General features: G+C 41.4%; 1 protein-coding gene across 4 annotated transcripts in view; it reads right to left on the bottom strand.

Annotated features, from left to right (window-relative positions):
• LOC108710156 (nuclear factor 1 X-type) overlaps positions 1–27,309 on the bottom strand; it is a 128,532-nt gene that overhangs the window by 90,299 nt on the left and 10,924 nt on the right. For all 4 annotated transcript variants that reach the window (XM_041587274.1, XM_018251309.2, XM_018251308.2 and 1 more), the window contains one exon: positions 26,520–26,750. In XM_041587274.1, coding sequence (XP_041443208.1) covers positions 26,520–26,546 — 27 coding nt within the window. In that variant the 5' untranslated portion in view covers positions 26,547–26,750. The remainder of the gene's footprint in view (positions 1–26,519; positions 26,751–27,309) is intronic.

Here is a 27,309-nt window from a genome sequence, read left to right on the forward strand (position 1 = left end):
CCAGTAAATTCCAATCAAAGGTTGCTATGCCAGGCAAAGGTTGATGCTGTTTGTTCGATTTCTATGTTTATCAGTGGCTGTCAGCACAGTCAACCACGGTGGCCACCATCTATTTAAATACACAGGGTTCCCTCCTTTCACCATTTTATTTCCCCCGCATGCATCTCCTGCCCCTGTGAGGAGTCACGCCCACCCAAGGGTTTCAAAGCAAAAAGCCTGACAACAAAATTCAGTAACCTGTCAGAAAAATCACTTCTGACACATGGGTGTGGAATCATCTTGCTGCACGGTTCCCAAACTGCAAATCTGTATGTAAATATATAACCCCAGGGATCAACTTCCCCTTTAATTTGCATAAAAGCAATACAAGACTGCAAATAAATGTCATTCAGTCAACACTGAAATTAAAAAAAAAAAAAGAGGGGGGGAAGTGGCATTGCTGTGTTTGAGCTATTGCACGTGGATCTCCCCCAAACACAAAGCCCATATAATTTAACACCAAGCACGAAACGCGAATGGCTCGGATATATTCTCTCTCTCTCTGCAGGTATGAGGATAACACGGCCATACAGCAGCTCTTTATAGGCATTCGTGGACTTTGCCATGGCTGGACTGACTGGCTTGGGTTTATAATCACGGCAATAGCTTTATGGCTGTCAAATTTAAGGTTAACCCCTTCTGTATCAAGAGAAACATCATTAATATGTGTTACTGCGCCGTAGTCTCAATGCAAGACTGCTGCAAGCAAGCATTATAGTAGCGCTCACTTATAGGCATGAATATTCATACTACAGTCTTGCAGTGAGTGGATTCATGGATTGGGTGGGAAGAGGGGGTGCGGCCTAGTGGGTGCCTCCTTTTCCAGTGTCCCCTTCTCAGATGACATCACATCCAGTATTATGATGTCACTGCATTTCTAGGATGGTGGGTTGGCGGTAAATCCAATAGGATAGGGGTTTCAAGAAGGTGAATATGAACTGTAGGCCCTAGGGTGGGACAAGAACAGGCAAGTCCTGGGAGGGTGCAGGTCCATTGGATTATAGCCATGCAGGGACCTTTCTATTTTACTGGCTAGTAAATGGAAATCCGCTGATAAAGGAATTTAATCGATACACACTGTCCTTGGGCAAAAACCTGCCATTTTCTCAATTCCTCCTGAGAATGCTTGTGAGAAGTCCCCTAAATAGGTAGAATCCGTCATACGGCCCCAGTATAGAAAATAATACCCCAGGATTATTAGGAATTTATTGATTTCACTATCATTGTATATCTGTCAGGACTTCAATACAATCTGAGATACTCAGTCCCATTATTCAGAGAGGGGAGATCATTATCAGGTATAGATACTCAGTCCCATTATACAGAGAGGGGAGATCATTATCAGGTATAGATACTCAGTCCCATTATACAGAGAGGGGAGATCATTATCAGGTATAGATACTCAGTCCCATTATACAGAGAGGGGAGATCATTATCAGGTATAGATACTCAGTCCCATTATACAGAGAGGGGAGATCATTATCAGGTATAGATACTCAGTCCCATTATACAGAGAGGAGAGATCATTATCAGGTATAGATACTCAGTCCCATTATACAGAGAGGGGAGATCATTATCAGGTATAGATACTCAGTCCCATTATACAGAGAGGGGAGATCATTATCAGGTATAGATACTCAGTCCCATTATACAGAGAGGGGAGATCATTATCAGGTATAGATACTCAGTCCCATTATACAGAGAGGGGAGATCATTATCAGGGTATAGATACTCAGTCCCATTATACAGAGAGGGGAGATCATTATCAGGTATAGATACTCAGTCCCATTATACAAAGAGGGGAGATCATTATCAGGTATAGATACTCAGTCCCATTATACAGAGAGGAGAGATCATTATCAGGTATAGATACTCAGTCCCATTATACAGAGAGGGGAGATCATTATCAGGTATAGATACTCAGTCCCATTATACAGAGAGGGGAGATCATTATCAGGTATAGATACTCAGTCCCATTATACAGAGAGGGGAGATCATTATCAGGTATAGATACTCAGTCCCATTATACAGAGAGGGGAGATCATTATCAGGTATAGATACTCAGTCCCATTATACAGAGAGGAGAGATCATTATCAGGTATAGATACTCAGTCCCATTATACAGAGAGGGGAGATCATTATCAGGTATAGATACTCAGTCCCATTATACAGAGAGGGGAGATCATTATCAGGTATAGATACTCAGTCCCATTATACAGAGAGGGGAGATCATTATCAGGTATAGATACTCAGTCCCATTATACAGAGAGGAGAGATCATTATCAGGTATAGATACTCAGTCCCATTATACAGAGAGGGGAGATCATTATCAGGTTTAGAGCCAGTGCTTATTACAGGCAGAGCAGAGTTAATAGGATTTTCACCTCTCTCCTGTTTGCTTTGCTCCTTTGCAATGACCTGTTTTCCCTCTAATCTTTTATTTGCATAGCAAGTTAAAGGGATACTGACACCATTTAATATATCAGTTCTGCCATTCTGTGGATGGTATGTCTATGTTTTGAGCAAAAACATCCTGAAAATACTGTCCCGCCATTCAGCAATTTAGGCACTAGGATGTGGGTCTCATAAAGACACATGGGAATGGCTGCGGCCTACAGGTCCAGAGAATTTTTCTTAAAAAATATCGTAATTTGTAAAAAAAACAAAAAAAACTACCATTTACTAACCCTCAAACCAGCCACCATAGAACTCCATAGAACTACTATTACTGTAACTACTGAGCATCTTATTGACATTGACATTTGGAACAATGTCCTATACAAATGTATAAACATGATAACTTTACCAATCAATGAATGGGGACTGGCTCACTGTATGTTATACCTTGAAACACAATAAAAATAAACTAGAGGTGGTAGGGTGTAGTTCCCCTTTAACCAGGAGACACTGGTGATTGTCATATGAGCTCCAGTCCCAGTAGTGATACAGTGACATAGACAGGAGGGAACTATGGGACATGAGTCTGTCCCTCCCACTGCAGGGTGATACAGTGACACAGACAGGAGGGAACTATGGGACAGGAGTCTGTTCCTCCCACTGCAGGGTGATACAGTGACACAGACAGGAGGGAACTATGGGACATGAGTCTGTCCCTCCCACTGCAGGGTGATACAGTGACACAGACAGGAGGGAACTATGGGACGTGAGTCTGTCCCTCCCACTGCAGGGTGATACAGTGACACAGACAGGAGGGAACTATGGGACATGAGTCTGTCCCTCCCACTGCAGGGTGATACAGTGACACAGACAGGAGGGAACTATGGGACATGAGTCTGTCCCTCCCACTGCAGGGTGATACAGTGACACAGACAGGAGGGAACTATGGGACATGAGTCTGTCCCTCCCACTGCAGGGTGATACAGTGACACAGACAGGAGGGAACAATGGGACATGAGTCTGTCCCTCCCACTGCAGGGTGATACAGTGACACAGACAGGAGGGAACTATGGGACATGAGTCTGTCCCTCCCACTGCAGGGTGATACAGTGACACAGACAGGAGGGAACTATGGGACGTGAGTCTGTCCCTCCTACTGCAGGGTGATACAGTGACACAGACAGGAGGGAACTATGGGACGTGAGTCTGTCCCTCCTACTGCAGGGTGATACAGTGACACAGACAGGAGGGAACTATAGGACATGAGTCTGTCCCTCCCACTGCAGGGTGATACAGTGACACAGACAGGAGGGAACTATGGGACATGAGTCTGTCCCTCCCACTGCAGGGTGATACAGTGACACAGACAGGAGGGAACTATGGGACGTGAGTCTGTCCCTCCCACTGCAGGGTGATACAGTGACACAGACAGGAGGGAACTATGGGACATGAGTCTGTCCCTCCCACTGCAGGGTGACACTGACTAACAAATTCCTTGCAATTCTAGTAAGTGACACTCTTCATTTAATAGCGGGTGCTTTCCCTTTAATAACACTACACTGAGGATATATATATATAAATATACACACAGAGGAAAAAAAATCAAGTTAATGCAGAACAGACCTGACTCTGCGCCAGCGCGACCTGAAATAACTCCAATATCACTCACACAAGTTTGTTTTGATCAAAGTACTATGGGCCTGGGATAGGGGGAGAAGGGAAGAGAGAGACAGACAGGAGAGGGAAAGAGAGGGGGAAACTTATGAAGTGGGACACAGAGATATAAATACGCAGGAGGAAAAGGGTTAAGGAAAATGGTAGGAAGGAAGAAGAAACAAATTGGGGTTGCTGCAGGGGGTGGGTAACAAAACAAAGCCCATGGCGCCCATCACACCCGCTCAGCAGCGCTCCCCAGCATGGAACCCCTCAGCTGCAGGGACAGGGTGTACGTTGGTTGAGGAAAGGCAAGGGTTAATTTCACACCCCCTCCCTGCCGGGCCTGTCATTTCCTGGGGCTGCCTGATGAGGTGATTGTAAAGTGGGGTTTAAATCAAGGCTTGCGCTGGCCATGAGCCCAGAGCCAGGGAAACAAGGGGAGCGAGAGAAAGAGACATTAAGAAAATGGAGTCCTGTTAACTCCAGCACTGCTGGGAAATGCAGTATTCTCCACCCCAGGGGTAGGTTATTTGCAGCCTCTCAAGAGATCATCAAACTAAAACTTCCTTCCTGAATGAGGATTACGGGAGTTGTAGTTACAAAATATGGTCTTGAGTGTAGCAAACTGTACTACCTAACTACAATGAGGTTGTAAGGTTGTTACACCTGGCCCCAGACTAGCCTCATTGTCTTTTCTCTAGTCCTCCCACTTATCCATATAACCGCTCCGTATAACTCCTCCCATTTATCCCTATAACCACTCCCTATAACCCCTCCCATTTATCCCTATAACCCCTCCCTATAACTCCTCCTTTTTATCCATATAACCCTCCCTATAACTCCTCCTATTGCTTTATATAACCCTCCCTATAACTCCTCCTATTTATCCATATAACCCTCCCTATAACTCCTCCTATTGCTTTATATAACCCTCCCTATAACTCCTCCTATTTATCCATATAACCCTCCCTATAACTCCTCCTATTGCTCCATATAACCCTCCCTATAACTCCTCCTATTTATCCATATAACCCCTCCCTATAACTCCCCCTATTGCTCCATATAACCCCTCCCTATAACTCCTCCTATTGCTCCATATAACTCCTCCTATTGCTCCATATAAAACTCCCTATAACTCCTCATATTGCTCCATATAACCCTCCCTATAACTCCTCCTATTGCTCCATATAACCCTCCCTATAACTCCTCCTATTGCTCCATATAACTCCTCCCTGTAACTCCTCCTATTGCTCCATATAACCCCTCCCTATAACTCCTCCTATTGCTCCATATAACTCCTCCCTGTAACTCCTCCTATTGCTCCATATAACCCCTCCCTATAACTCCTCCTATTGCTCCATATAACCCTCCCTGTAACTCCTCCTATTGCTCCATATAACTCCTCCCTGTAACTCCTCCTATTGCTCCATATAACCCCTCCCCCTTCATTCCATGAAGTGGTTGAATTGGCAGATACAAAGGACAGTATCAAGGAGGACCTGGTGCCTTTATTTGCAAAAGAGAAAACATGAGCCAACCAGTATGATCCGTAGCACAGTGTTACTTCAGGGACTTGAGGCCATTAGGTCACATGCTCAGCATAGTTATCACTTGGGCCCTATCCTTGACAAACAGAAGAACACTGTTATATACCCAATTGGAACACACAGGGGTTATATAAGTGGAGTTGTTTGCACCCAATGGGGAAGTATTCCCAACCCTGGAATTGTTCCCCTCTCAGAGCTGCGGCCTGTCTCATTCCGATCTGAGTGTGGGAAACAACAGTCACATGTCCCACGAGGATCCCACTTCTTCTAACGTAATAGAGGAGCTGGAACACTGGTGGGACACACGCTACACTCACCAACACTCCTGTTCTCTACTTTATAGACATTGCTCCTCAAGCCCATCAGTCCCTCTCCCACTGGAGCTTGCAATCTAATTTCCCTTTCACATTCATAATACAATTGCCTAATAGGGGTTTGCCACCTGAAACCAAGACAAAAGTGAGAGAAGTCTATTTTACATCCTCCACCGCTCCCTAATTCTGCATCAACATACTCATCCCAAGACTCACACACTAGGGCCAATTTTATCAGGAGCCAATGAACCTGCCTGTATGTGATTGGGAGAAACCAAAGTACCTGGAGGGGACACAGTGAGAGCCTACAAACTACATCACTACCATGAGAGCAGGGGGTGTGACTGCACCTGGGCTTGGTCTTCTTCAAGATCATGTTGTTGTACATGTTTTTCGAATGGGTGGGGAGCTGGGAGGCAGGGAGGGTTGCCACCTTTGGGATTTAATGAGATTGGGTGGGAGGCAATGCAGGTGACATCACAGGGAAAGTGTGGGTGATGTTGGGTGCGTGTTAGATGACATCAAGGGCAGTGCTTGTGACATCGGGAGTTGGTGAGTGGTGACTGACCAATCGCAAATTTCAAAAACCAGCCAGACAGTTTTGTACGGGGCAGCCCAGTTTTCAAAACAGGACAGGTGACAAACCTAGGGGCAAGTTTTACCCCAGGGCCAAAGGGGCTGCAGTTATATCACTGCTCCATGCAGACAGTTCCCTTGGTGGAATTGAACTCAGGACCCCCAACTGTAATCCAGCAATACTAACCATGGCACCGGTGCCACAAATCACAAATTATATGATATAATAATGAGATGATACAGTGTTTATTCTCTATATATATCTGATAACTACATTCAATATATTCAACAGAACCAAGGGGGAACCAGAATGAATAATGCAATGAATCAACTCAAACACATTCCCTGTTCCGTAATACTCAGGGTCTCTGTTCGATTCTAAACTCTAAGAAAATCCTATATATTTAACAGAAAAAGCTCCCCTGGAAGTATTCAAACCTAAACTGTCGACTCTTTAAAAGACCGTTTCACAAAAGCGCCCCGGATCGCAACGGCACAACATCTTGTAAAAACGGGATATAGCATTTTTTGTGTGCGAGGGTTCATTTCTAGGCGAATGGAGAAATGATTAAAACAGGATTAAAAGGACTGAGCAAAAAGAAAAAAAAGCAAAATCTGCACCCAAAAAAGGGCAGCTTTCCAAACCTAGGATTTATATATTAATGGGGAACTCAAGGCTGAGAGTAAGTGTGCTGCTTTCGGATTCTCTACCTGAAAGGAAAGCGCTCGCTAATTACTTACTTACTAATAATAAGCAATTTCAGGCACATTAGTAAGTAAACATTTTTGAGGGTCGTTTGTTATCCAGAAAGTTCCAAATTACGAGAAGGCCATCTCCCATAGACTCCATTTTATCCAAATAATCCAAATTTTTTAAAATTATTTCCCTTATCTCTGTAATGATAAAACAGTAGTTTGTACTTGATCACAACTAAAATATAATTAATCCTTAATGGAAGCAAAACAGCATATTGGGTTTATCTTATGTTTAAATCATTTTCTAATAGACTTAAGGAATGAAGAGCCACATTATTGAAAGATCCGTTATCCGGAAAACCCCAGGTCCCGAGCATTCTGGATAACAGGTCCCATACCTGTATATACATTTTAATTATGGTCACTTTATATTTCCTATATGTTGGTGCCCTAAATTTAATTTTTGATCAAACTAAATTTAATTTGTGATCATACGGAAATGCAAGCGAATGGGGATTCCGATTATTTTAATGAGGTTGAGAAATCAACTAATAGGCTAAAATAAAAGTTTAAAACATTTATGATGAGGCAAGGGGTAACAATGGGAAGGGCAGCAGAGGGAGAGAAGAAGAAATAAAGAGAAGGTAATGGGGAAAGGACAGAGAAAGAAAGGGATGAAAAAACCAGGACAAAGGGAGAGATAAAGGAGGCGTAAGGAATGGTCTGATGGTGAAAGGGGATGAAGAGGAGAGGAGCCAGACAGGTTTTTATGCAGCCAACTTGGCGCAGCCAAAAAAAGAACCCCCTATATTTCTATCCAGCTCCCAAAAGTAATCCCCATACCCCTCCCTTGCGCCACACATCCCAGCAGCGCCCTATCTCGCTTTTCACTCCCTCCCACCCAAAAAGAAGGGGGGAAAATGTACAATTGAGGTTTATTAAAATACAAAAAAAAATGATTCAAAGTCTGCTCCCAACCATCCTAATAACCACCTTCACTCTCCCAGGACTGGGGCCCCCCAAAATAGCGGGCGTCCGTCGACGAAACCTTGCGCGCTGATTGGCTGCGAAAAACCGCAGTGGACTTTTGGCAGTGGTGAACCGCAACAGATCTCAGCTGTGTCAGTCCGTCTCCCTGCCAATCCTGACGTGGTCTGGACGCTTTTAAAAGGACTTTTGTTACCCCACCTCATTTTTCTATTTTTTTTCCTTTTTCTTTTTAAGATATCAGGTACACCCACACCCTGTACCCAAATTCAACCTCTCCCCTAAACACTCCCCATAGATTTTTTTTCTCTACATTTGGTTTTTGTTCTGTCTCTGGTTTTCTGCCACAAACCCCAGGCCACTGAATGTGGAGCAGTAGCTCAGGGATGGGGGGGGGGCCCGTAAACGTATAATACATTTGAGTTTCTAAAGAGATAAAAGTCATTTTGTTTGGCCTACAAGCCGAAAGAATGATCTACATTGGAAATAGGAAGGAAAGAGTAAGGACATAAAATGAAGGAGACTCAGGGGGATTAGAGAAAGAAAAAGGGATGCTTTCCTTAAAACATTTAGGGGCACTGAGAAATGTATAGGAAACAAAAGAGTTGGCATTGGGAAATCCTTGGCGATCTAATTGAAACTCTTACAGTTCCATTCCCAGCATGATAACTTAGCTAAGTTGTAGTTCAGCAACAGCTGGAGAGCCGGGACTTTGTTAGTCCCTGGAGAAACATATTCTCTCAGTACAGTATACGTTGAGCGCCAATACAGGAAATCAAACAGGATGGAGGGAGAGAGCGAGAGAGAGGGAAAGGGAAAAAAACACAAAGAGACAGTGGGGAGAATGGAGTGAGAGGCAGAGTATGAGACGTGACATATAATAAAGGGAAGAATAAAGAGAGAAGATGCCAAAATAGAAAGGTTCCTCTTCTGACTGTCACTCAAAGTCTAGAGATTTATGGAATGAGTGCCCTTGTCTGAAAGATCATGAGCCCCATTTACAACAGTTGTGTGATAAATAAAGTAGTGAAGGACTAAACGCAAGTATGTTTCTACAGAATGAGTGCGTGTACGAGTGTGAAACTGAGGAGAAGCAAGTGTGAGTCAGAAAGATGGTACAAGTAAAAGAGAAGGCTCATGAGTGAATGAAAGGAAAAACATGAGTGCAGGAAACTGACTAAGCAAGAAAAAATGGTGTAAAAGTAGAAGGAGAGAATGAGTGAAAAGAAGGAAGAAGCTTGGGGATTAAGGAGACAGTACATAAATGACCACCGATGAAAAAGAGAACTTGATATTGAGACGGAGCATATTATTAAAATAACAAGGAAGAGAATCGAGTAAGTGGTGCCATACAGAAGAGTTTGTGATGAAGAATTATAAAGAGAGAGTTAGTGAACTCCTGACATGGAGTAAGTAAGAATATCTGATGGTGTGAAAGGAGAAGAGAGAAGGAATAGAGTGAGAGTTTAAGACATGAGAAAAAAGAGCAAGGGAAACAATTAGAAAAGTAAGCAAGAAGGACACAAAGAATAGAATGAAAAAGGAATATCAATTTGTGAGGGAGTTGGGGTTAGAAGGAGAATGTAGGACTAAGAGCTTCAGGTTGAGAAAGAAAATAGATGAGAGAACCAGGAAGGTGAAACAAAGAGAAATAAGTACAACCAGAGTCAAAAAATATTTGCCAGAAGGAGAATGCAGAGACATAAGAGAAAATGAAGAATGCTAGAAAGAAAGCACCGAATAAAACCAACATACAACAGATCTGGAACCCATATCTGTTCTAATCTAGAACATTCTGCAAGGCTCAAGCAAAAAACAAAATTTGTGGGGGGGAAAAAGGAGATAATCAAAGTGCTTGGTCTCAGATTCTAATGGAGTTTAAACAAAAAATAAATTTTGAGTCAAACATTTACGCCATTGAGACATCTTATTTTGATTGATTGTCTGACAAGGGTCACGAGGAAGACCATTCTGTGCGGTTATCGACGCTTGCTCATGACATTTACTACAAAATCAATTATCTGCAGTCAAACTAACGATTTAATTCCTGGATTTTACATATTCATGTCATTTTTAGTCTTATGATCCTCAGGCTGCAGGAACAGCTAGAGAAATACGAGTTGGTGGGAATCTCATAGAAATTTTTTCACTCATAATAAAATGCTGAAAAAAATTATAAATTCTGGCGTAAAGCCTAAAATTTCTCCTGTGAGATCAATTACAATATGATTTATAAAATGTGTGCCCAGCCTAATGAGAATTGTAAAATTAAGTTTCTATCACAATTTGTTTTATAATTTTAACCAACACACTTTTGTGCATCAAAAAACTAGAGACTACCTTCACAGAAATAAAAATACACACAATTGGCAGCAAATTTATCAAAGATTTAAAAAAAATTCAATTTATTTGATCAAAACTGAATTTAATTTGTTTGATCAACACTTTTTTCAGCATTTTACTATGAGTGAAGAGTAAAAACAAAATTATTTTAAATTCCCGACTCGAATTTCTTGCTGCCTGAAGAACATTTTGTTTTACAGTATATCTAGGAGAACTGATTTTGGCCCCAGATTTGTAGTACTGAATGGACTTTTCAATCGTTCGGAAGCTGGCGAATAGTATTTGGTGAAAAATTCAACAGGGAACTGGGGAATAGCTATAATAACTAAACCAGAATGTTGCCGTTTTTTTTCGGTTGTTAGGAAAAGCTACAAAGCGTTGTCAAGAAATTGTTCCTGTTGAAAAAAATGCTAAATTTTAACGGGTAAAATTTTTTCCCTTGCTAAATCTGCCCTGCAGAGTACACACAATAAGAGTATGTACAATCTGTATACTGTACAATGCTATCACAGGTAAAGAAATGGCCAAAGGGCTATTTGTGCCAATGTCCCCACCTCTAATGAACTGTGTAAATACAGATATTAGTGGGATCCCTCCCCAGAGGAGCTGCACTGTGTATAACTGTAATAGAAAGGAGCTGTATAAATACACAGATATTACTGGATCCCTCCCCAGAGGAGCTGCACTGTGTATAACTGTAATAGAAAGGAGCTGTATAAATACACAGATATTACTGGATCCCTCCCCAGAGGAGCTGCACTGTGTATAACTGTAATAGAAAGGAGTTGTATAAATACACAGATATTACTGGGATCCCTCCCCAGAGGAGCTGCACTGTGTATAACTGTAATAGAAAGGAGCTGTATAAATACACAGATATTACTGGATCCCTCCCCAGAGGAGCTGCACTGTGTATAACTGTAATAGAAAGGAGCTGTATAAATACACAGATATTACTGAGATCCCTCCCCAGAGGACCTGCCCTGTGTATAACTGTAATAGAAAGGAGTTGTATAAATACACAGATATTACTGGATCCCTCCCCAGAGGAGCTGCACTGTGTATAACTGTAATAGAAAGGAGTTGTATAAATACACAGATATTACTGGATCCCTCCCCAGAGGACCTGCCCTGTGTATAACTGTAATAGAAAGAAGGTAATTTTACAATGGAAAATCTTATAACAATACCCTAACTACTGATAGCTACATTGACTAATAAAATCTTATTGTAGTAATAGAGCCCAAGTGCATTATTGTCCCTTTAACACCTTATAACATTCACCCAGCTCAGCTGAGAGCACTGTTGTCCTATTCCAGCCTCAGTGCCAATACCAGATAAGCTGCTGGACTTTCAAGTGGCCAGGATCCAGCTGGGCAGCGAAGAGAGACGGGCACATTATTCAAATGGTAATGACCAGAATAGCATTTAGCCCTCTTTCCTCTCATGCAAACACATACACACCCTGGCACTGCCAACTGTGACTGCCCACACAGCATTTAAACTCCAGATATCGTCAGGGCTTGTGAAGATGTACGCTGGCATTGCTGCAGCCTGTACTGCACCTGAGCTGTGCTGTTGTGTCTGTGAGGACATGCTCCAGGGGAGACTGGCACCGGCTGCACTCTGTGTACATGTCATGGGCTAATATTGTGTGTATGGGGTACGGGCGCTGCCGCTGCCTGCACTGTACCTGTGCTATGTATACAGAACATGGGGTAGTGTGTCTATATAAATGTGTGATGGGAGGTTGGCACTGCCCAAGCCCTTTTCCAAGAATGCTCTCTCTTCACACCATGAATAATTTAGGCTTTATTCCTTCCAATTCTTCACTGGTCCTCATGTTCCCCCTTTGCCTTTATCAATAATGAATGGGCTTTTAATCAGCCTCAAAAAAAAAAAAAAAAAGGCCCCACTCGTCAGGGGACCAATCCCATATTCTCTAGTACCTCAAATCTCTCCTCTCTGTAGGTGCCATTAAAGGAGAACTAAAGTCTAACTAAAGAAGTAGGTAAAGAATGTTTTGTGCTTCTGTACCAGCCCAAGGCAACCACAGCCCTTTAGCAGTAAAGATCTGTTTCCAAAGATGCCCCAGTAGCTCCCCATCTTCTTTTCTGCTGATTCACTGCACATGCTCTGTGCTGCTGTCACTTACTGAGCTTAGGGACCCACTCACAATATACAGTACACATAGAATAGAAATGTCACAATATAAGGCTGATTAGTAATTAATACACATAATTACTACATGGCAGCACAGAAACCAGTGCAATTAGCATCAGAATTTAATAATCAGCAAACCTGTAGCATCAGCTTATATTACAGCCAGGGAAGCTCATTTTCTGCTGGATAATTAGTGACGAGCCCTAAGCTTAGCTTCTCAACAGCCAATCAGAGCCCACTGAGCATGTGAGTGTCACAGACACTTTCCAAGATGGTGACCCCCTGTGACAAGTCTGAAGTCCTGGATCATTGCTGCTATTGACAAGCTGAAACTTTAGCCTCGTGCAATAAGTTCACTATATAAAATATGGCATTTTTAACCATATTCATTTTTAGGGTTAAATTCTACTTTAAAGGGAAGGGGTGCGAATGAAAGAGCACCAATGCAGGAAATGCAATACTACGGCTTCTCGTGCATCTCCTATGATGGTTTTGGGATGGGGCCGTAGGAAAGTGTGCGCAAGCATAAGCAGAATTTGTAAGTACCGAGGGGGGGCTGGGTAGTGTAACATGATAACTGCTTTAAAGCTTCAGGTTAGATTATAAATAATGGGACCCCACACAGGGAACCTTGCCCCGGGCCCCAGCAGGATTAAGAACAGCCCCGCTGTAAGTGACGCCCATTCCTTCCATTAGCTTTTGCTCGTATGCTTTGTTACCTGGCACCTGACCTCAGCTCACCCCCCTGCCTTTTTATTAATGTCGCTCCCAGGTAGTTTTACCTGAAGGAAAGTACACAATACATTAGGGCAGGTTACACAAGTGCTGCTACAGGTACAGCTTGTCAATGTCCTTCCTATTCCAACCAACCCACTACCCTCCCGGCCTTCCCTACCACTGAGCTGCAATTCTTCCCCAGCTTTAATCCCCACACACATTCTTTAGATTTTAATGATCATTTTGGTTATTTGTAGGGATGCACAGAATACACTATTTTGGATTTGGCTGAACCCCCAAATCCTTCGTGAAAGATTTGGCCGAATACCGAACTGAATCCTAATTTGCATATGCAAATTCGGAGGGAAAATATTTTTACTTCCTTGTTTTGTGACAAAAAATTACGAGATTTAGCTCCCGTCCCTAATTTGCATATGCAAATTAGGATTTTGGTTCGGCCGGGCAGAAGGATTTGGCCGAATCCGAATCCTGCTAAAAAAGGCCGAATCCCAAACCGAATCCTGGATTAGCATCCTTAGTTATTTCAAGAGCAAAATTACCTATTTTCTGAGCCACGCCCCCCCCCCCCACACACACACAAAGGGCCAGATGGTTCGATTGAGGTCCCAGTGGGCTACCTTGGCCATTCTCCTAACTGATGGTGGTGGTGATGGGGTGCAGCACAGCAGGGATAGGGGTGAGTTGGTCAATGTGTGCAGGGGAGGGATGTGCTAGGTCTTACACTGGTCCTACATTTTGGGTTATAAAAGACCTTTCTTTTTAAAGGACTTTGGCTATGCCCCATTATTTCCTAACCATGCCCCGTTACCCCCCTCCCCCGGATCATGTACCCAACTGCACTAGCTCTGTGGTCGAGCAAAAACATCCCGAATTTGATGTCCTTTTTTTACCATCCTTACAGTATAGAAACAGCAGGGAGTCCATTATCTGTTATAATCAACTTCCTATGACATCATGGGTAACTGATTATAACATTCCACCTAAAGGAGAACTAAACCCTTAATATGAATATGGTTAAAAATGGCATATTTTATGTACTGAACTTATTGCACGAGGCTAAAGTTTGAGCTTGTCAATAGCAGCAATGATCCAGGACTTCAAACTTGTCACAGGGGGTCACCCTCTTGGAAAGTGTCTGTGACACTCACATGCTCAGTGGGCTCTGATTGGCTGTTGAGAAGCTAAGCTTAGGGCTCGTCACTAATTATCCAGCAGAAAATTAGCTTCCCTGGCTGTAATATAAGTTGATGCTACAGGTTTGCTGATTATTAAATTCTGATGCTAATTGCACTGGTTTCTGTGCTGCCATGTAGTAATTATCTATATTAATTACTAATCAGCCTTATATTGTGACATTTCTATTCTATGTGTACTGTATATTGTGAGTAGGTCCCTAAGCTCAGTAAGTGACAGCAGCACAGAGCATGTGCAGTGAATCAGCAGAAAAGAAGATGGGGAGCTACTGGGGCATCTTTGGAGACACAGATCTTTACTGCTAAAGGGCTGTGGTTGCCTTGGGCTGGTACAGAAGCACAAAACATAATAAACAACATTTCTACCTACTTCTTTAGTTAGCTTTTGGTTCTCCTTTAAGCCATTTTATTTCTTAGCACTGCCATGCTTGCTCACAGCTAGGCCTCTTTATATACAGGCATAAGTGCAGAATGCTTGGGACCTGGGTAATTCTCATGGGCAGATACAGTTAGCATAGGGCCCCCCTGCAGCAACAGTCTAAAGCTGGCCATACATGGGCCAATAAAAGCTGCTGACAGACCGAGTCGGCAGCTTATTGGCCTGTGTGTGGGGACCTCCTACAGGCTTCCCCGATCGATATCTGGCTGTCAATCTGGCAGGGTTAAAAATTCCGTCGGATCACAGACCACATCTGTTTGTTGATGAGGTCCCGCAATCCGAACATACATACTGCTGCATTATGATCCAATCGTTTGGCCCTAGGGCCCATGATCGGATCAGCCCTATATCGCCCACCTCAATATGGGCATATCGTTTGGCGATTAAGATGTGTTTTGTATTACCCTATTACAGGTAATAGCCATATGTTTTGTTTCATGGGGTTACTGTTTAGCTGCATCTGCTATAATAGAAATCTGGTTTATTAATTAGCACTAGGGTTTATTATATGGCTCTTGGTTATTATATAGCTGTATTGCTTGTAATATGTTTTTATGCAGACATAGCCATATGCATTATTATATTGGGTTACAATATAGCTGTATGTGCTATAATGTAATTCTGCAATCCAGTAGTATGTATTATACAGCTTATCCGGAAAGCCCAGAGTCCTGAGATTTTTAAATAACAGGTCCAATACCTATACAGGAATGGGACCTCTTCACTAGAATCCTTGGGACCTGGGGTTTTCCAGATAATGAAACTTTCCGTAATTTGGATCTTCATAGATTACGTCTACGAGAAAATCATGTAAACATTAAAGAAACCCAATAGGCTGGTTCTGCCTCCAATAAGGATTAATTATATCTTAGTTGGGATCAAGTACAAGCTACTGTTTTATTATTACACAGAAAAAGGAAATAATTTAAAAAAAATCTGGATTATTTGGATAAAATGGAGTCTACGGGAGTCGGCCTTTCCAACATTCAGAGATTTCTGGGTTACAGCTGTATGTATTATATGGATATAACTACATATACTACAGGTATGGGATCCGTTATCTGGAAACCCGTTATCCATAAAGCTCCAAATTAAAGAAAGGCTGTCTTCCATGGACTCCATTATAGACAAATAATTCAAATTTTTATAACGGATTCCTTTTTTTCTCTGTAATAATAAAACAATAGCTTGTACTTGATCCCAACTAAGATATAATTAATCCTTATTGGAAGCAAAACCAGCCTATTGGGTGTACTTAATGTTTACATGTTTTTTTAGTAGACTTAAGGTATAAAGATCCAAATTACAGAAAGATCTGTTATCCAGAAAAACCCAGGTCCCGAGCATTCTTGATAAAAGGTCACAAACCTGTATATAGCGGCATGGAGTTCTGCATTATTACACAGCAGTATGCTCTATGTTGACAACGTATTTATCATTGATTTGCCAGCGTTTTTACAAATGTTTATGGTGATTTACAAAGCTCCACTAATTTATGTGCAATTAACGATTGCCAGCAGTTCCTTCTAGGGCTAGGAATTGATTCTGCTGTGTCTCCAGTTCATTAAGGCCGTATGTTTAAGTGGAGTACGTTGGTAGAAGTCCCCGGCTATCATTATCTCTGTCTGCAAGCGATTAAATATCCCTGCATATTATTATATCTGTCCTCATGTTGTTACATCCATTTGTTAGTTTATCTATGTGCTTATTATTTTATCTGTAACTGTCAGCAGATCATTCTATTCCCCCCATGTGCTAATGCGCTTGTCTGCACCGCCTGGGCTAATTACTAATCTGCTCTTGGGACGCAGTGTCGTTGCCTCGCGAGGACCATCGAAAGGACTATCCTTTCCCAAAGGAAATTTGCCCATGGTAAAATCTGGAAAGGCAGATACAGGTATGGGACCTGTTATCCAGAATGCTCGTGACCTCGTTCCAGATAACGGATCTTTCTGTAATTTGGATCTTCATACCTTAAGTCTACTAGAAAATCATGTTAACATTAAATAAACCCAATAGGCTGGTTTTGCTTCCAATAAGGATTAATTATAGCTTAGTTGGGATCAAGTACAAGCTACTGTTTTATTATTAGAGAGACAAAGGAAATCATTTTTAAAAATTTGGATAAAATGGAGTCTATGGGAAACAGCCTTTCTGTAATTCAGAGCTTTTTGGATAACGGGTTTCCGGATAAGGGATCCCATGCCTGTACTAGCCAAACCATCAGGACTAAAATGTATCCAAGAAAATAAAAGTTACCCACAAATTTCTCCCCCTCGTTTACACTTCATTGGGTTCCACTCCGTGGTCCAGCACTATATTTTCGAGAACACTCTATAGGTATGAGATCTGTTATCCAGAATGCGCAAGACCTGAGGATAAGGGAGCTTTCCATAATTTGGATCTCCATACCATAAGTCTACTAGAAAATCATATAAATGTTAAATAAACCCAATCAGCTTGTTTTGCTTCCAATAAGGATTAATTATATCTTAGTTGGGATCAACGAGCTACTGTTTTATTATTACACAGAAAAAGGAAATCATTTTTTACATTTTTAATTATTTGATTAAACTTTAGTCTGTTGGATATGGCCTTCCTGTAATTTGTAGCTTTCTGAATAGCAGATTTCTGGATAATGGATCCTATAACTGTATATACAGCCAAAGCTCAATTTAATGTTTCTGGATGTCATGGTTTCTTGCTTTTATACTACCGGTGTCTTGTGGTCCCACACAGACAGACCCAGTTTTTTTTTTTTGTTTTTTTTTGGCCTTTCCTGAATTTATACCAAATTTTACCTAAAATCAAATTCAGCTGCGCAAAATAATTGTGTATATCATCTGATAACATCACAGCTTACAGGCATTGGGAGGTGTCTTTTTTTTTAAAATTTTAAAATTTTTTACTTTTACTTGTTTTTATCTGTGTGAGTTTGGATAGATTTGAACCAAAAAAAATTAAATAAACAGGCAGTAGTTTGTAAAATCAAGGCCCTCTTTATAAATAGCTGACCAATGTTCCCTCTTATTCCTTCTCGGCTATGTGCACAAAAAAGTTTTGTTGTGAGCACATTTAGGGAGTAATTTACTGAAATCTGAATTTATTTGATATTTTATTTAAAAAAAAAAAAAACACAAACTCCCATTCCTGATCCTTGGTGCACTGAATTCACTATTTGCGATTCGGCAGAATCCCTGAATCCTTGGTGAAAGATTTGGGCGAATACCGAACCGAATCATATGCAAATTAGGGGCAGGAAGGGAAAAAGCGGAAAAAAATCTTCTTTTTTGACGAAAACTCATGTGATTTCCCTACCTGCCCCTAATTTACATGTGCAAATTAGGATTCGGCCAAATCCTTGTGTCTGGCCGAATCAGAATCCTGTTGAAAAAGGCAGAATCCCGAACCAAATCATGGATTCGGTGCATCTCTATTATTTATCAATAAAAAAAACTTAATTTAATGGGGGCGCGGAAATACTTTTCCTGAATTGCTCAAATTTTCAGGCTTTTTTCCAAAATTGCTTACATTTTCGAGGTTTTGCCTGAAAACCCTGAAAAACTTGTTGACCACGATAACTTTAAATTGAAAAAGGTGGCTCTCCCATTGACAGGACTTCTCCCATTGACCTCAAACTTGTGTGCTCAGGTCAGAATTAATACAAAATTTTGTGTTTTCCCCTTTCACTGGAGCGTCTCATTATCGACAATGTAATCTGTGTTGAAAATTTTCCAGAATAAGAGAAATGATGGCTATTTTTTTTTTTTTTAATTTTACTGAAATCCATTTACTTATACAGGTATAGAATCTATTATCCAGAATGTAGGGGACCTGGTGTATTCCAAATAAGGAGTCTTTCCACAATTTGGATCACCAGACCCTAAATCTGAACACGTAAAAAGTACTGCTTTATAATTACAGAGAAAAAGGAAATCATGTTTAAAAATTTGAAAAATTTGCTTAAAATTGGGATATGGTCATCCCTTCATTTGGAGCTTTATGGATAACGGGTTTCCTGATAACGGATCCTATACCCGTACAGCGTTTCAAGGACATTGATAAATCACGGAGGAAAAATGTTCTTCTCCTATTTGGCTAAAAAGAATATTATCGGCCACCCATAAGAAAAGTGTGATCTTAAGAAATGGAATTCTGGAATTTCCATTAAAATTCTCATTGAAAGGAAGTGAAAGTCCTTTATAAATTGGAGGAAGGAAAATAGTCAGCCCAAACACACTTAAAAAGGATTTCAATAGAAATTTTATACAAAATTGGAGTAGGAGGCACTTTGAGATATTCTCCAGTTGTTAGGGGTTTGTAAATAAGGCCTTATGTGTAAGAGCTTGATTTTATGTTTTTGGCCAAGCTTTATTACAAAATTTGACTGGTTAATTTGGGCAAAACATTTGCAGGTTTTAAAGAAAAAGCCTATTTTAATAAAAAAAATCAGAGTTTTATAAAAATTGGAGATATTCTCAGTCCTATCTATACAGGCTTGAGTTTTAAAACAAACACGCAAACACATTGGGAACACTTTCAAAAACATTAAATATGGCATCAAACGGTTCCTCCAACCTTCCAAGGAAAGTAAACTTAAAAAAACACCTGAACTTCATTCAACATTTTCTTTAGAAGTTCTTGCCATTTCCCAATTTTCTGGAATTTTGTGCTTGGCGCCAAATGTGTTAAACATGATTGGAAGAGCTATTTCTAATTGATCAGCAGATAAAACGATGTATATTTAGCAGTCGTGGCTTCGCTAATAGGGACATTTCAGGGAGTAAAAAAAAGGCAAAGCTGCAAAACGATATCACTGGTTAAAAGTCGGAAAAGTTGACTTTGCTGTGAACTTTGTAAAAGTGGGGCCTGGTGCCTTTCGCCAGCGCTGCGGTGGACGTGGGGTTAAATGTGGTGTTTTCATTTCGTACGCCGTGTCTGCTCATTATTGCAATATAAACCAAACCCAAGTTCGAATCACATGATAAGGTAATGCAAGGTCAGAACGCAGCGGAGGACCCTGTCCAAACACACACAGACGGAGACAGGGGGAGAGCGAGAGGGAGCAGTAAAAAAGGGGTGAAACCGTTATGTGGCGAAGGAGGAGGGGGAGCAGAGAGAGAGAGATGTGGTGGGGGGGTAGGAAAATAGAAATTGGAAGTCTTTTCAGAGGAGAAATATGTTTCCTTTACTCATAAGAAGTGTTGGGGAAGAAAACACACATACTGTATAGGGAAATGTAAACATCTCCAAACTATGAGCAATGTGTAATGTCAATGTATGGTACATGGCCATAGGGCCACTGATAATCAACATACATACAGTCATGCTATTCACCCTGCAGCTCTGTATAATGGCACAGAGTATCAACACACAAGTGTGACAGTAAAACACTATACAACCATACTGTGTAATACTCCCTGCCCTGCACAACCCAACGCCTGGGCTGCTCTGTACAGCTATACTGAGTATCTATACAATGCAATAATGCCCATGCTTCTCTGTACAGCTATACTGAGTATCTATACAATGCAATAATGCCCATGCTGCTCTGTACAGCTATACTGAGTATCTATACAATGCAATAATGCCCATGCTGCTCTGTACAGCTATACTGAGTATCTATACAATGCAATAATGCCCATGCTGCTCTGTACAGCTATACTGAGTATCTATACAATGCAATAATGCCCATGCTGCTCTGTACAGCTATACTGAGTATCTATAGCAATTCTAATATGATTTTCTGCAGAATGACATTATCGGCACACCAGTAATGAACACATTGTTCTATACAATGATACATTGGGGGGGAATTAGGAATTAATTAAAATGTCATTTTCAAGGCAAATTGTCCTTAACATAGTGTTTAATCCCCAGACAAATGTATCAAAGAATCTACATCTGCTTGATAAATAACAGGCAGGAGGGTGATAGACATGAGTGAAATATCAGCAGTCACTTCCCTCTCTACTGCTGGACATGGGAATAGCCAGGACATCTCTGTTGGTAGCCGGACTTCCGGTGCTATAAATAGTGAATGCCACAGAGAAGCCTTAAGCCTCACTAACTGACAGACAAACTGACATGACATTCGATACTTAGGCAATGGGCTGCTGCCTGCGCTGGACGAGGTATTCCCTAATAGCAACCAACTGTATTCTGCTAATGGAACAATGTGGTGCCAACTGCTTAACTGCTATATGTTACTAGAAATGGGCAAACTACACATTTATTTCATTACTCCCATAGCAGGAGATTACATGGACCAATAGGAAAAGTTATGGGGAGGGGGATTATACGGAGCAATAGGAGGAGTTATAGGGAGGGGTTATATGGAGCAATAGGAGGAGTTATAGTGAGGAGTTATATGGAGCAATAGGAGGAGTTATAGGGAGGGTTATATGGAGCAATAGGAGGAGTTATAGGGAGGGTTATATGGAGCAATAGGAGGAGTTATAGGGAGGGTTATATGGAGCAATAGGAGGAGTTACAGGGAGGGTTATATGGAGCAATAGGAGTTACAGGGAGGGTTATATGGAGCAATAGGAGGAGTTATAGGGAGGGTTATATGGAGCAATAGGAGGAGTTATAGGGAGGGTTATATGGAGCAATAGGAGTTATAGGGAGGAGTTATATGGAGCAATAGGAGGAGTTATAGGGAGGGTTATATGGAGCAATAGTAGGAGTTATAGGGAGGGGTTATATGGAGCAATATGAGGAGTTACAGGGAGGGTTATATGGAGCAATAGGAGGAGTTATAGGGAGGGTTATATGGAGCAATAGGAGTTATAGGGAGGAGTTATATGGAGCAATAGGAGGAGTTATAGGGAGGGGTTATATGGAGCAATAGTAGGAGTTATAGGGAGGAGTTATATGGAGCAATAGGAGGAGTTATAGGGAGGTGTTATATGGAGCAATAGGAGGAGTTATAGGGAGGTGTTATATGGAGCAATAGGAGGAGTTATAGGGAGGGGTTATATGGAGCAATAGTAGGAGTTATAGGGAGGAGTTATATGGAGCAATAGGAGGGGTTATAGGGAGGGTTATATGGAGCAATATGAGGAGTTACAGGGAGGGTTATATGGAGTAATAGGAGGAGTTATAGGGAGGGTTATATGGAGAAATAGGAGTTATAGGGAGAGTTATATAGCGCAGTAGGAATTAGAGAGGTCACAGGTGAGTTCCATGACCATATATAAATAGGTTGCTGCAGGCCAAGTACTTTTATACAGGTCACAAGCCACATTATTTTCCATAATAAAGGTATGGGATCCGTTATAAAGAAACCAGTTTTTCAGAAAGCTCCAAATTACAGATAGGCCATCTCCCATATTCTTGATTATAAGCAAATAACTAACATTTTTAAATATATGCCTTTTTCTGTGTAATAATAAAACAGTAGCTCGTACTTGATCCCAACTAAGATATAATGAATCCTTATTGGAAGCAAAACCAGCCTATTGGCTTTATTTAATATTTAAATTATTTTAATATTATGGAAAAATCCATTATCCAGAAAACCCCAAGTCCTTTGCATTCTGGATGACAGGTCCCATAACTATATACAATTTCCAGTGAGTTATGTGGCACAAATGACACCACAAAGCACCGATTATAACCGATGAGGTCACTAAGGACGGTTTATAGGGATATAATTTACTAGATATTCATGGTATATATATATATATATTTATAAGAAAAACAGATGGTATGTCTATAGAGTTATACATGTTTATGCCTTTGGACTGATCTTCCAGCATTTTTACTATTTTTCACAGGCAATGAAAGAAAAACAGAAAATAGCTGAGGAACCCAGCAGCAGGTCTGGAGAAACACTGAATAAACACTAAAAACAGATTTTGCAAGACACACGTGTTATTTAACCATTTTGTAGCAATTTTTTTCAAAGCATCTTAGTCCTGAAAATCACATTAGGGAGATATCAATAAACCTACAGATAAAAAATACATTTTGTGATAATAAAGGAATTTTGCAGCCAAGTCTGCGGATTGTTATGCTCCTTCCTATCCTACAACTGTTGCATAAAAATACATATACCTGTATTTATATATATATATATATATGTATCCAAGAAACAAATTATAATGTCAATCAATTTTAAAAATGTAAAATTATGGAACAGCATTATGCATACTATATAGGTGGGGCCACCAAAAGAAACAATATAATAAATTAGGGTTTCACCATAAACATGTTTATATAGCTCTTTATACATCCAATCTGAATTGCAGGAGGCTCTAACTTTCAATCCATTCAAACTATCATTTAAAATACATAATGAATTAAAATGAAAAAGAAAAAAGCTGTCTGTACTCATATACATATACAAATATATAATTGCATGTGCTAATATACTGAAATATACAAATATATGTATATGGTCTGAATGTGACGGAAATGTTGATTTTTTACAATAAAAAGGGTTTTTTTTCATTTTTTTAACAAGTCCTGTGAGTGCTGAATTGTGGATATATTGTGGTCCCTCAATTTAACATCCCCTGATTTTAAGTTTTCCCTAATATTACATTGTTGTTTAGTGGTCCCACCTATATATTATGCATAATACATTTCCCTGATTTTACATTTCTGGATTTGACACCATTTTTTCTGGTCCCCAACATAAAATAGGGGTTCTACTTTATATATATATATATATATATATATATATATATATATATATATATATATATATATATATATATATATATATATATATATATATATATATATATATATACATACATGAAGTCCAGTGCCTGCACTGTTACCGGATTATAGACAACTTCGGGTGCAAGGTTCAAAAGGTTCTTTATATAATGTGATGAAAGGACCCGTGCTCCATATTTGTGTGAATAAATTGTGTTTTATTTAATGCATAGCCTTATTCTGGATATGCATTAAATAAAACACAATTTATTCACACAAATATGGAGTGTGGGTCCTTTCATCATATATATATATATATATATATGTATATATATATATACACACACACACACACACACACACATCATTATCATTTCAGTCTCTATCAGGATATCTGCATGGTATAAATGATTAAATCAGCATTCTCCACCAACGCTGTACTACACACAGTATATATTCAGATGACTGATAGACCAGTATATATTATATATATTATATGTTATGAACAGATGATAGGTGTCGGTGTGATAGACAGAAAGACAGACATATAGACATACAAATACACACAATTGTATTAACTAAATGGAACACAAAGCTGTGATCTGCAATTTACACATTATATACAGTAAATGTCCCAGTTATGAAGTGACAGGTAAGAAAGGGGTAACTATAAGAGATGGAGGTTTATCGGGGGGGGGGGGCGGAAGCTAAAGACCCTATGGGCTTTTTATATATTTCAATTATTAAATGTATATTTACTGGTACAGGGAGTTTTATGTCTGACACTCAGATGTTCCTGCCAGGCTCAGGTTTACAGAACATTCCCTATATTAAACGCTTAATAAATATCTGTAAATACACAATAGATTTGGGAGACTGTGTTGCTGGTAGTGAGAGCTGAGGGTAGTGCAGGGCACAATGGGGTCTCAGGATTAGACAGACGTGCCTAAAAGTGCCGAGGGCACAGGGAACAAGATATGAAAGTGTCCCACGGTGTGAGAGCTGCTTGGGTAGGAGGACAAATGAAATACGGAGGGGAGATGAAAGAGGGGTGCTGAGAAAGAGAAAGTCGGGCACAGAAATGAAAAAGGGGTGACTATAGGGCAAGAGGGATGGAGCAACCCCAGGAAATGGAACTGTATATATAGAGGGGAGAGAGAAGTGCACTAATCCCAATAATGGGGCAGTTAACGGAGACTTGTGCAGAACAAAGGGGGTCGAGGAGGGCACAATACAAAGGGAGCAGGTAATGGTGGGTGGAACTTAGGGTTGCCACCTTTTCTGAAAAAAAATACCGGCCTTCCTATATTCTTGACATTTTTTCCTATTAATAACATTGTCATCAAGCATCATTTTTACTGGCCAGGCCGGTACAATACCAGTCAGGTGGCAACCATAGTGGCACTAAAGCTTCAGTGGGTAAAGATGAAGGAGCAGAAAAGGGGGTTATGAGAGTAAAGGGGTAATGAGGGAGTTGAAGTTAATGAAGGTTTAGGTGCAGTTACATAGGCAGGGGCAATAAGCAATTGTAGCACAAGTTTGTGAATAAAGGGATCATTGGATTTGAGTTGTGAGGAGCAGACAGGACGGGGGAGGCTCTTATATAAACTGCTTATATGTGTAGCACCATGTCTTCTGGAGAAACCTTATTTCATTTGCACTATGCACTGTATTACTGTATATGGCTGGAATAACAATACAATCCACTTGACTTGGAGCGCAAGAAAATTTGACAAAGGGAGAGAGTTTGTTCTTCAGGTAAAATAAAGAATGAGACGGGAAGGGTTAAATCATGTTAAAGAAAGGGGACGGGGTTGTGGGGAATAAATGTTGAATAAGGGTCACATGGTGCTGCTGGGGCAATTGTGGAATTGAAGTAATGTGAAGGGGGGCAACTAGTGGAAGGGGTGGGGCACTATTATGGGGGCTGTATGTAAAAGTGAATGTAATGAGTAATGAGCAGAGTCTGACTGGCTACAGAACAACTCATAGTGAAGCTCAAATGAATGGGCCAATAAATATATTAATATAATATATAAATATATTATATAATAATATTGACACAGGGAGGTGGGGGGTAAATATAGTTTCACTACTAAACAATGTGGGTGTGTGGGGGGCAGACTGGGGAGTGTGAAACATTGAAATGTTTTTATTTTAGGGGCAAGTGTGAGAGAAACGTTGAATCACAAGGTGTGAGTGGGACTAGGGCAGTTATGGGGGGTAAGTGGAATCACAAGGTGTGAGTGGGACTGGGGCAGTTATGGGGGGTAAGTGGAATCACAAGGTGTGAGTGGGACTGGGGCAGTTATGAGGGGGGGTAAGTTGAAGTGGAAGGTGTGTGAGTGGGACTGGGGCAGTTATGGGGGGGGTAAGTGGAATCACAAGGTGTGAGTGGGACTGGGGCAGTTATGGGGGGTAAGTGGAATCACAAGGTGTGAGTGGGACTGGGGCAGTTATGGGGGGTAAGTGGAATCACAAGGTGTGAGTGGGACTGGGGCAGTTATGGGGGGTAAGTGGAATCACAAGGTGTGAGTGGGACTGGGGCAGTTATGGGGGGTAAGTGGAATCACAAGGTGTGAGTGGGACTCGGGCAGTTATGAGGGGGGGTAAGTTGAAGGTGTGTGAGTGGGACTGGGGCAGTTATGGGGGTAAGGAGAGAAGGGGGGACAAGTAGAGACAGAACAAGGGGAGCAGATGAAAGTGCAGTGGGGGGGGGCAGAAGTAAGTGACACGTGACAGTCTCCCCTCCCCCCGGTACCTGTGTCAGGCAGTAGGGTGAGTACATGTCTCGGGCTCCCCGGGGGTCTCCTGCTTGTCGGGTGTCTCGGTGCAGCTCAGGACTGTCTCATGGCGCGCGGGGGTCTCTCACTGGCTGTTTCCCCGCGTGTCTCTCTCCTCTCAGTCTCCTGCCGCCCCTCCGCTCCCTCCTTCCCCGCTCGGATCCGCTTGTCTCTGGCCTGACTCCCCGGCCTCTCACTCGGCTCCGGCTCTGTAACGGCAAAGTTAGAAGAAAGTTTTGGGAATGAATTAAAAAAAAAAAGGCATCGGAGGGAGATTGTGCCGAGACAGTCGCACTGAGCGAGAGACGGAAAAGAGACCGCTGGGCTGGCGGGGTAGAGAGACAGACAGAGAGAGGCTGGAGATGAGGAGACAGAGAGAGAGAGGCTGGAGATGAGGAGAAAGAGAGAGAGAGGCTGGAGATGAGGAGACAGAGAGAGAGGCTGGAGATGAGGAGAAAGAGAGAGAGAGGCTGGAGATGAGGAGACCGAGAGAGAGAGAGAGAGGCTGGAGATGAGGAGACAGAGAGAGAGGCTGGAGATGAGGAGAAAGAGAGAGAGAGGCTGGAGATGAGGAGACAGAGAGGCTGGAGATGAGGAGACAGAGAGAGAGGCTGGAGATGAGGAGACAGAGAGAGAGGCTGGAGATGAGGAGACAGAGAGAGACTGCACCATGTGACTCCCCCATCCAACCCTGTGTCTCCCCATTGTTACTGCACCTCATCCCCCGGACTCTCACTCTGTCTGTCCCCCTGTCTGTCTCACTATAAC

The sequence above is a fragment of the Xenopus laevis genome, chromosome 3L (genome assembly GCF_017654675.1).
Source record: "Xenopus laevis strain J_2021 chromosome 3L, Xenopus_laevis_v10.1, whole genome shotgun sequence".
NCBI lineage: Eukaryota > Metazoa > Chordata > Amphibia > Anura > Pipidae > Xenopus > Xenopus laevis.